This window comes from Lithobates pipiens, unplaced genomic scaffold (genome assembly GCF_037356315.1).
Source record: "Lithobates pipiens isolate NorthernLeopardFrog02 unplaced genomic scaffold, aLitPip1_a1.2 Scaffold_30, whole genome shotgun sequence".
NCBI classification, from domain to species: Eukaryota; Metazoa; Chordata; class Amphibia; order Anura; family Ranidae; genus Lithobates; species Lithobates pipiens.
In genome coordinates, this window is record NW_027507791.1 from 63,258,750 (window position 1) to 63,274,499 (window position 15,750).

Consider the following 15,750-nt stretch of genomic DNA (forward strand, 5'->3'; position numbering starts at 1 on the left):
ACACCAAGCAATAGGACAAGCTTTACTGGTTTCAAATTTAACACTGATCAGGAATGCAGGCAGTTGGATAGTTAGAAATGTTTTTACTCTTACCAGCTGACACTATGGAAATATATGGACAACAAATAAGCAGAGAATTGCTGTCGTTATTTAATCCATGTTATAGCAATTGTCCCCCAGTTCAGTAGGATATAAAAAGTGAATTCAAACATTTTTATTCATTGAATATTTATTTCAACATATTATTTTAGGTAGCTGTAAGTACAAACCTGGCCAATATGGATTGTTTTCTTTCCCGTATTCCTGCCAGTTCATGGTTCTTGTTGCTGATTTGTTTTAAAATATCATCCAAGCCTCTCTGATTTTCTCTACTACATATGGGTTTCAGCTGATGGACGATATTCTGAATTTTGGCTACGGCGACATTTATTTCTTCTTCTTTGGAATCCAGGACCTTGAATTTCTCTCTTGGGCTGCTCAGAGCAAAATCATGATCCCTGTGTAACATGTCTTCGTATTCTCTGAAAAGTTCAGCTACCTTGGTGATAGCTTCCTGCATGTTCTGAAGGATATCGTAAGTCTTTTTGGTGATTTTCTTCAAAAAAAAAAAAGATAAAAGTAAAATATGGTAATTTAATGTGGAAAAAAAAAGGCAAATACATAGTTATAGAAATGTTTACAAGTTATTTATTTTGAAGCAAAAACATGTACAGAGGAAATGTATAGCTTGCCAATTCGGTGCTATCCTGAAAACACCAGTTGCCCGACTGTCACCCTGTTCTGCTGGATAAGGCCCCCAATAACTAAGGCAGGCCCATACATGATGCGATTTCTTTCCTGCAACCACAGTCAGTGTTGAATGGGGTTATCACTCCCGCAAAGCTGTGTTCTCCCGACAGGGGGCGTGAGGATACGTCCCTGCTGAGAGAACACAGTGATTATTGCTAGTGGCTTTAGCTGATTGTATCCATCAACTTGGGTACAATCAGCCTTCCCATAGATGGTTTGCTGAACCAATCCGAGATCCCAACTCTTTATGGCCAAGTAAATAAAGAATAGGGAGGGGTGCAGAAAGTAACATCTCTGCTGAATAAAAGCAACAGGAGGCATCATAAGGGGTCTGGATTTAGACAGGATGATGAATGTGCATTCGTTTAAATGATGCTAATTAATCCTTGTTCAATATCTTAACTTTAAAGAAGACCCTGTCATCAGACTATCCCATTTGAACAATATTCCCATGTGAGTGTGTGTTTAACATATTTTAGGCATGTTATTTACCTGTAAAAGCCTCCCTTATGTAGACATACAAATGTCCTGCTGGGCACTGCCATTTTGGATATGTTAACAGCCCCAACAGAATTACTCAAGTAAGGGTCCTTTCACACGGGGCGGATCAGTGCTGATCTGCCCCGTGGATATCCGCTTGCTCAGCGAGGATTGCCGGAGCGATCTCCGCTGAGCAGGCAGAGGACAGGTCCGTCTCTGCACACGGTACGGACCTGTCACAGCGCCGCTCTCCCCTATGGGAGATCGGGTGATGATGGACCGCAGTGTCCGTCGTCACCCGATCCGATGACGGATGGAAAAATAGTTTTTTTCCTCCGTCACACTTTTTCGGATCGGAGCAGGTCGGATGTCAGCGGACATATCACCGCTGACATCCGACGCTCCATAGAGCTCTATGGAGCATCCGTTCAGGTTCGCCTGAAAAACTGACAGGCGGATCTGAACGGATCGGTAGTGTGAAAGGGACCTAATACTCTAAAAACAGCCTCTCTCAACCTTTCCAACAAAGAAGCAATGTTATTTCCTTCAAATAACATTTTGGTCTCAGGGAACCCCTACTAAAAAATTACTATCTACAACTCATGATACAATAGTCTGATGGTCAGTGGGAAGAATGCTCCTTACACTTGTGGTCAATGGAAAGAATTACTCCCCTTACAGATGACTAAAAAGAGTAATGATCTCAATGAGCTTATCTGAGAGGCAGAAAATATTCATTGCACGAGGAACCCCTTAGAAACTCCTGAAGAAACCATAGGGTTCCATGAAACTCTGTTTGAGAAACCCTGCTCTAAAGTATTCCCCACAGCCCCTTCCCATCTACTACATTAACCACTTAAGGACCAAGCCTCTTTTTACATTTGTTGTTTTGCAAGTTAAAATAATTTTATTTATTTTTTTGCTAGAAAATTACTTAGAACCCCAAACATAAAAAAAAATTTCTAACATCGTAGAGAATAAAATGGCGGTCGTTACAATACTTTGTCACACTGTAAATAATAAAAAAAAAAACAACAGTAAAGTTAGCCCAATTATTTTTTTTTATATTGTGAAAGAATGTTATGCCTAGTAAATTGATACCCAACATGTCACGCTTCAAAATTGCGCCCGCCCGTGGAATTGCGACAAACTTTTACCCTTAAAAATCTCCATATGTGATGTTTAAAATTTCTACAGGTTAGTTTTGAGTGAAAGAGAAGGTCTAAGGCTAGAATTATTGCTCTCACCTAAAATATCACAGCGATATCTCATATGTGTGGTTTGAACACCATTTCAATATGCAGGCGCCACTCACATACGCGTTTGTTTCTGCGCGCAAGCTCGTATTTAACTTTAAAAATTTTTATTTTGACACAGTTTTATTAAAAAAAAAATTTGGGTCATTTTTATTCCTATTACAAGGAATGTAAACATCCCTTGTAATAGAAAAAAAAGCATGACAGGACCTCCTAAATATGAGATCTGGGGTCAAAAAGACCTCAGACCTCATATTTACACTAAAATGCAAATACAAAAAAAAAAAAAAAAATGTAAAAAAAAAGTAATTTCTCCTTTAAGAGCTATGGGCGGAAGGGAGGTTTGACATTGCTTCCGCCCTCCCCCACCATGAAACCAAGCAGGGGCCATCTTCCCCCCTGTCAGCAGCCAGGCATCCACGGGAGAAGACGTTATAGTCTCCACCGCTACTGGCGGGTTCAGTAAGCGGCGGGGATGACCAGATTATGGTGGGTGGGGAGTGAGCACATCTCCCACCACCAATAAAAGTGATCCAGCGGTGAATCCGCCGCAGAGACCACTTTTATCTTAAAGTGAAACGCGCGGCGTTAACGAAAAAACGGGGTTATGGCAGCTAGCCAAAATACAGATGTACGGGTATGTTGTTTTGCGTGAACTGGCTAAAGGTTATGGAGGGAGGTGAGAGAAGGTGTGAAGGAGCTGGGCCACCACAGACAGTAATTAGACACTCCTAGAAGAGGAGAGAAGTATGACATACAAAGGCAAAGAGGACTATGTTAGGGAATTTACAGAATGCTTGGAAGCGCGCTAAAAGTCAACAGAAATGGTTTCTGGAATGGAAAAATGCTGCAATCATGCATTTATAATACCTGTTTTTTTACCTGCAATTTTTTTTTTTAGATAGTGACAGGGTCTCACTAAAGCTTAACCACAGATAAAATAACACTTTAAAGAAAAAAAAAATGTGTTTTCAAATGCAGGTAGTATAAAACCCCTATACAGCAGCACATACGCTGGTATAGTGGAGCACAGAAGCAGGACTGGTAGCCAGTCATGTGTGCTGCATGTAAATGTGCTGACCAGTAGCATGCTGATAGGAGGGGAGAGCAGAGTGAGGAGAGGGATGACCTTGTCGCTCTTATGCAGATCCTTCACTGTCCAGTCCACAGGGCTGCACCTTTTTGTGGTGTTGTATTGATATCAGCACTGGATTGACAGAATTACAAATCCTTTAGCAGGTAAAAACACCTCTCGCTTACAGTATGTATTTCATTGAGGAAATTAGCTGTTTGAGTTCAGCTTTAAAGGATAAGTCCACCTTTCATAACATGTTACACCCATATTCAGGGTGTAACATCTTACGACGGACCGCCCCCTCAAAACCCCCGATCCCCGCTGTGACACCTAGCGGGGTTCTTCTCTCCCCCAGCTGTCACAATTAACAAAGAAAATGCTTAACCTGCCCTGCCGCATCACTCATTGACAGGGCTCTGTGCATGGAAAACTACAAGGTCTGGCAGCTCTTGTAGCTGTTGGTTTGTAGTTTTCATTGAACTGCTACGCTGCTGTGAAGGTAGTTCATTCCTATCAGATTGCATCTTCTTACCGTACGGGCAACCAGATACACTAGCAGACCAGAAGTCCCCTTCTATATAACTCCTCCTTCACAGGAAGCACATCAGTTTTCTATCAAGCAATTCCCAAAAAGAGGGGAGAGACCTCTGTGTCCCGTGATGTACTCCAAGAAAAGGATTTTACAGGTAATCTGTAGGAAAAATCCTATTTTCTTTATCATATATCATGGGACACAGAGCAGCTATAGCATTTACTATATGGGATGTCCCAAAGCAATGCCCCAGAGGGGGAAGAGACAAAATCATAGAAACTACCAAAGAAGGCCCTACTCTGCTATTTGTAATACACTGAGTCCAAAGGCAGTATCTTCTACGTTAGTGACATCGACCAGGTAGATGTAAAAACAAAAGACCAAAAAGTGGCCTTGTACACATGGGCCACTGACACCCAATGATGGATGGCCCAAGATACTCCCAGACCTGGTAGAAAATCTCTCCCCAGAAAAAAAAGAGTTTTTGCCATTTAAACCATAGGCATCATTAATAAACTGGCAGATCCACTGCTAAATATTCAACCTAGATGTCACCTACCCTTCCTGGGCTCCTCTGGCAGCACAAACCAGGATTCCTGAATTGTGCTGACAACTCAAGTAGATCCCGAGCGTCTGAACTACCTCTAGAGTAGGTAGCAATCTTTCTCCTGCTGACTGTGGATTAGGATAAAAATAAAAGGCAAGACACTGTGCTGATTCAAGTGAAAACTAGAAACCACTTTAGGCAATAAAAATGGATGAGGACGCACCATCACCTTATGATGGGAGACCAAGAATGGCTCCTTGCATGAAAGGGCCGCCAACTAACACGTGTTGGCAATCAAAGAAGCCACCTTCTGAGATAAATGGACCAACAGAATCCTTGGTTCAAAAAGCGGCCTCTGCAAGGACAGTCAAGATCAGTTCAAGGTCCCAAGAATGGCCTGACAGGTGGGACGTGCCAAGTTACATGCTATATGAGGTATGAAACAAGGAGTGAGAAACAACGACCCCGGAAAAAAAATGGATAGGGATGAACTCTTAGGCCTCATGCACACGGACGTTTTTACAGCCACTTTTTTGAGCTTTTTTTGCAGCTTAAAAACGGCTGTCCATGTTAGTCTATGGCTTCATGCCCACCTAGGCGTTTTTGAGCTGCAAATGGCATAGGCGTTTTTAAGCTGTAAAAAAAACCCAGGACCAGTGCGTTCCGTGGCGTGGAGCTAGAGCTGTAAAAACGTGAATCGCGGGAAAACGCGCAAAAACGCGCATAAACGCGCAACATATTTTCTTTGTTTTCTGAGTGCTATAGCCAAGAGATGTGTTTCTTAAAAAACGCGCAAAAACGCGCAAAAACGCCAATGCAAAACGCGGTAAAAATCACGTTTTTAACAACAATTTTTCCAGGCATCGGAGCTAGCTTTGCAGCCAGTTTTTTAAAACGTCCGTGTGCATGAGCACTTAAAGGTACTTAAGGCCAAACTCCATTCCTCTACCGATTGGAGGAAGAAAAAGAGAATCTCCCACTCACATATTTCTGCGGGTGCCATTTCCTGGCTTCACCACAGGCAAAAAAATATTTTCAAGTCCTGTAATTGAAGCTCCCCGAAGCTGGCATCCAGGGGCTCAACAGTCCTGAGATACAGGACTCAACACCATCAGGTCCCGCTGGACTGGGAGTGTCCAAGGAGCAGTCATGCAACATGTGCCCATGGAAACTAGCATTTACGCAATAAGCAAGCATGCGTTTATGAAACGTGTTTATGAAACACGTACCTATGCAGACATGTATAAACATGTCTCTTTATGCAACCCTATATCTTTTGCGATCATGTATCCTTATGCGACCAAGTATCCTTATGCAATCATGTAAAACCATGTATATCTATACAAACATGTCTAAACATGTATCGTTATGCAACCATGTATCACCATGTATATTTAAAGCGGTTCTCCACCCTAAAGTGGAAGCTCCGCTAATCTGATCCCTCCCCACCTCCGGTGCCACAATCGGCACCTTTCAGGGGGGAGGGGGTGCAGTTACCTGGATAATCCAGGTATCTGCACCCACTTCCGGGACAGACCGCCACAGACCCCTGCAGTTGCCCCGCCCCCCCATTGTGTTCTGGGAAACACACAATTCCCAGGACACAGCGGGGACCAGAAGAGACGCGCAGCGCAACTCGCACATGCGCAGTAGGGAACCGGGCAGTGAAGCCGCAACGATTCACTTCCCGATTCCCTGACAGAGGATGGCGGCGGGGCAGCAGAGAGATGAGCGATTGCTCGTCTCCCGCTGCCGACATCGATGGACCCTGGGACAGGTAAGTGTCAATTTATTAAAAGTCAGCAGCTGCAATATTAGTAGCTGCTGGCTTTTAATATTTTTTTTTTTAGGTGCAGAACCGCTTTAAGCAAACATGTATAAACATGCATCTTTGTGCAACCATGATCATGTGTATTTATGCAAACATGTATAACCATATATATTTATGTAAATATGTAAAAACATGCATCTTCAGCAACTGTGCATTTCAGCTAGTTTGCAAGCAAGCACCTGCTTAACTGCAGTTGGCCCCATACTAGTCCTGCAGGATTTAGCCAAGCACATATGCACTATACTGGAGATACAACTCCTTAAAATGCACCCCTGCTCATGTTTTTCAAAATGTGTATATTTAAACATTAATTTAAGCAACAAGTTTTCAAGCATGTATACTGCACTGCACCTGCCTACAGAGCAGTCAACACCACTTTAAAGTGAAATGCTAACCATCCAGGGGTGTATCGACTTACAGTTGTACAGCCTCCTGGATAAGCAGTAAATATGCAGAATATAATCAGGACTTGTCTATCACACAGTTCTCCCATAGTAAGTACTCATACTTTGTTAGTATCCATGGGCTGCTGCTATGTTTCCAGAGGCCTACTGAACCTTTTGCCACATGACATGGCTGCCCTTCCTGCCTATATAAAAAATAGACCATACTGAACGAGCCTGCACCCTCTAGTGGCCGGAGGAGAAAAAAAAGCTCACATGAGTAAGAAGTACATAGCATTATTAAACAGCACACTGCTCCCAGTGGCCACTGGGAGGACAGACAGTCAGATCTCCTAAGAGAAACTGCAAACAAATGCAGACTTACCATTCCTGCTGCAGGACTCTGAACATAACAGAAGTCCAATCTTCACCCATCACGGCAAGCTTTGTCATAGAAGACCTTCAGAGACTGGGTCCCCCCTTAAACTGGGGTCCACTCCCCAGGACCTGTATAGCACCCTGCAGGAAAGCAACTTGGTCAGAACAAACACTGCACAGGGTTCCATTAAGCAGGGTCCAGCACTGAAAGGCTGCATTACAGGGAAACCTCGAGGAATCTTCTCTCCTTCCAATGAGGCTTGGGTACCATCCATTTTGTCTCATAGCTTTTTTGAATGGATCTGACTGAAGTCCACGATTCTTATTAGAACTGTCCAGACCTCAAAGTATGCTCCAAGAGCACATGTATCACATCAGTGACCACCACCTTGCAAACACTGGTGAAAAGCTGATATGCTTGCGGTGAAGGACGGGGACTTCCTGTCTTTTTGGTGTGCCAGTGCCCATTCACTTATAGGTGGTGTATAACCCAGATAGTAATTACTATAGCTGCGCTGTGTCCCCTGATGTACGATAAAAATAAATGTGCATTTACTATAAAAAAAAAAAAAAGATCCTTTAAGGCCCCTTTCACTCTGTCGGCATCAGCGGTAAAGCAGCGCTATTTTTAGCGCCGCTTTACCATCATTTTAGTGGTGCTATTCGGCCGCTAGCGGGGCAGTTTCAACCCCCGCTAGCGGCTGAGGAAAGGTTAAAAACCAGCTGCAAAAGGGTTAAAAGCAGCGCTATGCCACCGATATAGCCGCACTGCCCCATTGATTTCAATGGGCAGGAACGCTCTAGGAGCAGTGTATAGACCACTCCTTCACCGCTCCAAAGATGCTGCTAGCAGGACTTTTTTTTAGTGTCCTACCAGAACACCACTCCAGTGTGAAAGCCCTCGGGGCTTTCACATTGGAGAGACAGCAGCGGCTGTGTCAGGGCGCTTTGCAGATGCTATTTTTAGCGCTGTAGTGCCTGCAAAGCCCCCCAGTGTGAAAGGGGTCTTAGTATAAGCCCAATTTAAAAGCAGATTCTAAATGTTAGAGTTTGTGTAACGTTTATCACCATTGGTCAAATGTTTAGGTTGTCAAAGACAGTTTAGACATTTATGTAAGGAGATGTAATACACCACTACTTACAATGTGTTCTGAAAGCCTCTTCTCGATTTGTTGGCTAGTATTCTCTACTTCCCGCAGATGTTTGCTGAGGTCATCGGTAGATGAAAGTGATGACACTGAAAATACACCTTGTACCTCTGCTTTACTTATTTCTCCAAGAGTTTCAAGTCTCAGTAACCTCTCTTGCAGTTCATTCTCATCCAGCTCATTAAGAAAAGGCTCCTGGAGCTCTCTAACAATTTTATTTAAAGTGTACAAGGCTTGCTTCACTTGATGCTGAGAATGTTTTGGACTCTTGTAGTAATCACCTACAAGCTGGCTAAGAGCTTGGTATGATCGATCCATATTTTCTGCTAAAACAGTTAATGACTGTTCTTCATCTCTGAGAGAGCCCACATTAATAGCCTGTTCTGCGTGTAACCAGCCCAGTGCCTCAGCTATTAACACACTTATTTTCTTTATTTTTTTACATGCCACTTGAGCAGCTCTAACATCGAAGTTGGCTGCAGTAGTGGCAGACTCTCTTTGTAGGGAACAAACCATTGTTCTGATTTTTTGCAACAGCTCTCGGTAATGTCCTTGCTCTAGTCCACAATGTTCTGCGTGACCACTTCTCTCTGTAAAGCTTAAACATTTCTTCTGTAAGTCATCAATGGTTAAATCATCCCAGTGAAGCCTGTTATCCTTGAACAAGTCCTTATATCTTAATATCTGAGACAAGTGATCTTTAGATGATGAGACAGCATTTTGGGAAAGTTGTAATTTCTTTTCAAAAATCTCCCTGCCTAGTTCCAAAGCCTCTTCTTGCATCTTTGGTTCACTGGGCTGCAATGCATTTAAATTTCGATGGGGGGAGGTCAACTTTTCTTGAAACTCGTTACAAATACTCAGCAATTTTTTGGTGTAACAAAATGTCTTTTCCTCTAATCTCCGTATTCTTCTTGCCTTCGACTTAAGACTTCTTAATATGTCATTTAAATATAACTGCTCAGAGCTTTTTAGCTCACCGTGATAGCTCTGGCTGTTTCTGAGAAGTGTCAAGACAAGACCTTCAATTTCCTCCATTTCTGTGGTTTTGGCCTTTAAGCAATTCAGCTGTGCACATAGCTCTGTTTCAGTAAATATTCCTCTTTTGAGTGGAGTTGCTTCTTTCTCTAGACACTGCAGTAATTCTTTGAGCTTTTCAATTTCAGAAAAAAGTGCTTTCCTCTTTTCCCATCCTATCTCCAACTGCTGTAATCTTGAGGTTGATTGTATAATCTGTTCCTGATATAATTCCTGCAATTGTTGTAAGAAAGAGCTAAAGTCTTTGGACATGGCTCCATCAAAGCTTACAGCGATGTGATTTGACTCTCCAATGGCAGAGTCTACTGCAGACTTTCTGACCAGTATCTCGTTCTGCACTTTTTTATAAGTTGTGGTCTGCCACTCTACATCTCCCAGAAGAAGTGCAATACCATTTTCAGAGGAAGACATGTCTTGCGATTTCTTCACCCACAAGAGTGAACTGTATATAGGTTGTAGAGATGGGCACTGTTCTAAGAATGCATCTGGTGTCTGACAACGAGTAAGTTGACGATCTTTCACACGCTCTTCAAGATTTTCCAGCTCTCTCTGCAGACTATCCAACGAGTTTTCAAGGTCTTGGCGCTCATTTACGGCCCATGTTCTTTTCATCTGCAGGTCACATGTATTTCTTAGCAAATTAAACGAATGTTTAATGGCTTGCAGCTCTGCAAAAAGGCCCAATGAAGCATTGAGGACATTTTCTGGAGAAGGAGTGGGCTGATCAAGCAGGTCTTGCTGGACCTGAATAATGGTCCGAATATCATCCACTTTACCCTTGAGAAGAGAAAACTCTTCAGCTTCTTTATTAAGGCAGTCACATTCTCTACAAACGTTGAACTCAATCTGTTCCCACAGATCTTCTATTTGATTCACTTCATTTTCTATTCTCTCCTTGTCTTTGCTTGATATCCCTAAATAACCAATATTAGCCTGTTCTGCCTTCAGGACATGCAAGGTAACTTTTTCCTTTTCCACTTTATCAAGGAAATGTTTTCTTTTGTCCAGCTGACTTGTATGGCTTTCAGTGGGTGCACTGGAATGAACAAAAAAAAAGTCAGAATTGAATGTCTTGAAGAGGGGAAATCTTCAGATTCAAATAAAACAATGAATATTTACTATTTTTCAAATAAAATTTACACAATTTGCTTCTTTTTTTTTTTGTTACATAAAATGTATGCATGTTTTTTATTAGGGGATTATTGCAAATAGAACACTTATGGAGACAGCACATATTGGTTTATATTTAACCACTTGCTTATTGGGCATTTAAACCGTCCTCCTGTCCAGACCAATTTTCAGCTTTCAGCGCTGTCCTACTTTGAAAAATGCGCGGTCATACAACACTGTACCCAAATTAAATATTTATCATTTTTTTCCCACAAATAGAGCTTTCTTTTGGTGGTATCAACCTCTGCGGTCTTTATTTTTTGTAAAAAATATGTAAAAAGTCCAAATTGAAAAATGTATTTTTTTTTTTAGATTTTGTTATAAAATTTAAAAAAAGGTAATTTTTCTTCTTCATTGATATACGCTAATGAGGCGGCACTGATGGGCACATATGGGTGGCAGTGATGGGTGGCAATAATGGGCACTGATCAGTTACACTGATGGGAAGCACTTCTAGGTGGCACTGACTGGCACCACTGGTGGGCACTGGCTGGTGGCAATGGCAGGTGGCACTGGCAGGTGGCACTGGCAGGGGGTACTGGTGTGCAAGGATGAGGCATAATTGCATCTTCCTCTTGGGGACCAATGTCCCTTGCAGATGAGCCGGTGATTGGCTTTTTTTTCTCCTCATGCTGTCAGCGTGAGGAGGAAAAAAAATTATTACCAAGCTTTTGTTTACATCCTGTGATCAGCTGTCATTGGCTGACAGCTGATCACATGGTGAGGGGCCGGGACCGGCCCCTTAACTGGATCGGTGATGACCTGAGTCTCAGTGACTCGGTGATCACAGCGCGTTCCCTGCAGAGGGTGCATAGTGGAGGCCATATGACAGCCTCACAGAAATTCAGGTCCGCGCTGCGGACGTCAAGTGGTTCAAGGAGAACTCCAAGATATATATCTGAAAAAGACAGCGAGAGAAAAGTATAAGTCATTATGAGAAATTACCAAGTTACCCTTCATCTCGCTGTTCTTTTCAAAGGTAATTCTAGAAACTCTTCTTTAGGGATCTTTAAAAGAATTACTGCAGCACTTAGTAGTAACTAGTTCAACCCAAATTTGGCAAATTTAGGAAGGAAATGATTGAACTTGAATATTGAACTACAGTGTTAAAGTCAATGGAAGACCATTTCTAATGTTTACATTTGGCTCTATTGAAAGGCAACAAAAGAAAATTCAGTTGGGGGATGTGGGGGCTTCTCATGGCATTTGGAAGACAGTAATTTGCAGCTCTCCAAAGGGCAGAAAAATTTCAAATTCAAATTAGAAAAATTCCACTGAATTTGAACTTTGAAAATCTGGGTTAAATTTGAGATTGACCCAAATTCAAACCTCAATACTATTAGTAATAAAGCATACAGTATTGCTGGTCACAGGCACACCAAGAAAGCTGGTAAAGTAAATCAAGACTTGCTTTTTCCAGCTATTATGATTTATGTTTTCGAAGAACATTAGAATCTCTTTGCTTAGTTAACAATTCTTAACCACCCAACTACCAAACAATAATATTTTCAAGTCATTAGGCTGCAACACAAGTAATGCTAGTTTAAAATATAAAAAATGGCAAACTTTTTTGTTTTCATTTTATAATATTTTTTGTCATCTGTGTTCCAATGGGTTGAGTAACCTTCTTCTACTTCTTGTCCCATAGTCAAAACAGGAAGTGAGGGAAAATCTCTCCAGTGTGTCACTAGAACTAGTGTCCCAATTAGAAGATTTCTCTTCTACTAGTGTTCTGAACTCCAAATTTGAGATTTTCGTTTACTTTCACTTTTGTTGATAACGGTTAACAGAACAAATAGAGAGTAAATCTCTCTAATTGGGGCACAGACCGCAATGAAAACTGACAGGTGTTAGGGTTCGATTTGACATAAAACCGCTGGGCAATATTGTGTCTCATGGGCGGTTGCTTATGTTTGATTAACTAAAAATTAGAGGCGACTTACTTAACTGTATGTGCTTTAGGTTCCTGCAGCTTTGACATGCCTTCGGGTTCCAATTTCCCCCATCCTATAGCACTTAAGTCTTATGATATTGAGTGCATCCTGAGGTCAGACAGGGAGAATAAATCTCTCTCTGCCCTCTAATCCCACCTAATGCAACTGGATACACCCCCCTCCAATCTATTCCCTTCCTTTCCTTTTTCCTACCTTGGTGATTCCAATGCTCCATGGTCATGATTGGGCTCTCACCTCTGTAAATTGTGATGGGGGTTGAGGGTGGGCTCATAAACTGTAGTGGATGTATATGAACACTCTTGCTCTTCCTTTCATATGGTTTACCTATTCCTTGTGATGCCTAGGTTGGATTTTGTATAATTGTTCTAGTGTATGTACTGCCCAATTGCAGTAGAGCCAACACTGCTGTCTGTATAGGTTTTTTCAATCTTACTAAAGTTTATTGTTTAAAAAAAAAATAATAATAATAATTATATCCCCCTCCACTCTACCCAAAACAAAAAAAAAAGTTTTGCCTTTAATTACACTTTATGTTTTGGTTTTTGCTCATGTGGGCATTTGTTAATAATATGCACAGTTGAACAACTTTGCAAACAGATTTTGGACAAATCAAATAACCATTCCTCAAATGCGCAACATATGTAGGACATGACAACTTACACTTTCAGATTTTCCTTCTCCTTACACAACATTTGATATGCCTGTCTAGCAGCACATAAAGCATCCTGGAAGCTCTTAAATACTTGGTATAGCGTTTTCTTTTCGGTTCTCAATACGGTCAGTTCATTCAGCAGATCCTCACACTTTGACAGTAAAAGCTCAGAGCCTCGGCTATCTCCATTGGCTTTCTGAACAGCAGACTCTTGAGACCTTGTTCGTGAGATGTCATTATGAAGCTTCTAAAGTGGAAAATGGAAGGAAGAAAATATGAAATAAAACCTACTTTTTATGAAATATCCATAGACTTGTTAACAGAAAAACTATAGTCTTCTTGCAGAATAAAAAATCATTACTTCGTGAAAAGTAAAATACTAGTTGTAACACTGATTTTTTATTGGGAAAGAAATTATACCTCTGTAAGAATAGGAAATGTCCTAAAACTATTTGTCCCCAAAACTAATAACTCACCAGTCTTAAAGTGAAAGTTCAGGCAAAACCTAACACTAAATTTGCTTTCTACCACATTCTAAACTTAATCTATCTAACCATATAAAAGAAAAATCGCTATACTTACTCACCTGGCAGCAGATACGGTTCAGTCCCAGCATCAGCTGTCAGCGGCAGCTTGAGGTGGGTGCAGGAGAGGCAACTGACAACGGAAGCCCCATAGGAAGTCTATAGGCGGCGTCACTTCCCAGCCATTGTCGGTCCTCTTCTGCACACAGCTTCTGCCGCTGGAAACTGGACTGGATTGGCTGCAGAATAGGCAAGTACAGAGATTTTTGCTTTACAAGGTTTGATAGATTAGGTTTAGAATGTGGTAGGTTTAGAGTTGGTCTTTACCTGGACTTACACTTTAAAGCCCGTACACACAATCAGAAAACCATACGAAAAATACCACTTTTGAAGCAATAGTACGATAATCTGATCATAGGTACACAATTTTTAAGAGACGCTCATGGCAATCCATGCAAACTTATCCAATGGGACAAGCACAAAAAAATTTCTCGTATGATTTTAGCTTAATCAGTACAGTTGTCGTCCAAAAATACAATACAAATACAATACAAAACATTACATCACTTCGTATGAGAATTTTTGTAACTTTACCAGCTTTTGTAACTTTAGCATGCAAAAAAACAAACAAACAGATAATCATTTGTCCGATAATATTGGAGGTTCAAAAACCAAGTGTGGCATTGTAGTAGGCCACAACAGTGCATTTGATCTGCACTTGACCTCCTTCTGACCTGCATTTGAAATTCTAAAACTGGAACTTGCTGTTTTAATCTGCTTTTGCATTTCTTCTGACTTGTACGGTGAGAGAAGCAATTTCACACAGTCCCTTACACTAGCAGACAGAAAGATCTTCTTGGCTGGTGGTAATAAATGTATTTTGCTTTTTAATACAGCAGTATCACTAAGGCTTCATGCACACGAGACGCAGATGCAAACTCTGCTGGACACATGCTTTTAAAAGCTGAAACCGGCATTTAGAAACGCGCGTTTTGCCGCGATTTTTACCGCGATTTAGCGGTGTTTTACCGCGCTTTACCGTGTTTGCGTCTAGAAGCGTTTAGTTAAGCTAACATCATAGACCCTCCCCAGCTCAAAAAACAGTATTATTAACTATTTCAGCAATTTTGTGAGACCAGAGAGTAGCAGCAGCTGTGAGAGCAGCAGTGTACTTGTATTTAGCGCGTCGCGTGTCACTTGCCACAGCACCTGCCACAAGTTGTGGATTGTCCACTTGCCACGTGACTTGCCACATCACCTGCCACGTCATCTGCCACAAGTTGTGGATTGTCCAACTGCCACGTCACCTGCCACAAGTTGTGGATTGTCCACTTGCCACGTGACTTGCCACATCACCTGCCACGTCACTTGCCACGTCACCTGCCACAAGTTTTGGATTGTCCACTTGCCACGTCACTTGCCACAAGTTGGGGATTGTCCACTTGCCACATCACCTGCCACGTCACCTGCCACAAGTTGTGGATTGTCCACTTGCCACATCACCTGCCACGTCACTTGCCACGAGATGTGGATTGTCCACTTTCCACGTCACCTGCCATGCCACCTGCCACAAGTTGTGGATTGTCCACTTGCCACGTCACCAGCCACATCACCTACCACAAGTTGTGGATTGTCTACTTGCCACGTCACCTGCCACGTCACTTGCCACAAGTTGTGGATTGTCCACATGCCACGTCACCTGCCACAAGTTTTGGATTGTCCACTTGCCACATCACCTGCCACGTCACTTGCCACATCACCTGCCACAAGTTGTGGATTGTCCACTTGCCACGTCACTTGCCACATCACCTGCCACGTCACTTGCCACAAGATGTGGATTGTCCACTTTCCATGTCACCTGCCATGCCACCTGCCACAAGTTGTGGATTGTCCACTTGCCACGTCACCAGCCACATCAGCTGCCACAAGTTGTGGATTTCCACTTGCCACGTGACTTGCCACATCACCTGCCATGTCACTTGCCACGTCACC

General features: G+C 42.2%; 1 protein-coding gene across 4 annotated transcripts in view; it reads right to left on the reverse strand.

Moving 5' to 3' along the window:
* Positions 1–15,750, reverse strand: part of SYNE2 (spectrin repeat containing nuclear envelope protein 2) — a 529,925-nt gene that overhangs the window by 257,390 nt on the left and 256,785 nt on the right. For all 4 annotated transcript variants that reach the window (XM_077464352.1, XM_077464354.1, XM_077464353.1 and 1 more), the window contains 3 exons: positions 13,243–13,481; positions 8,414–10,493; positions 270–595 (listed from right to left, as the gene is read on the reverse strand). In XM_077464352.1, the coding sequence (XP_077320478.1) occupies positions 270–595; positions 8,414–10,493; positions 13,243–13,481 (2,645 nt within the window). The remainder of the gene's footprint in view (positions 1–269; positions 596–8,413; positions 10,494–13,242; positions 13,482–15,750) is intronic.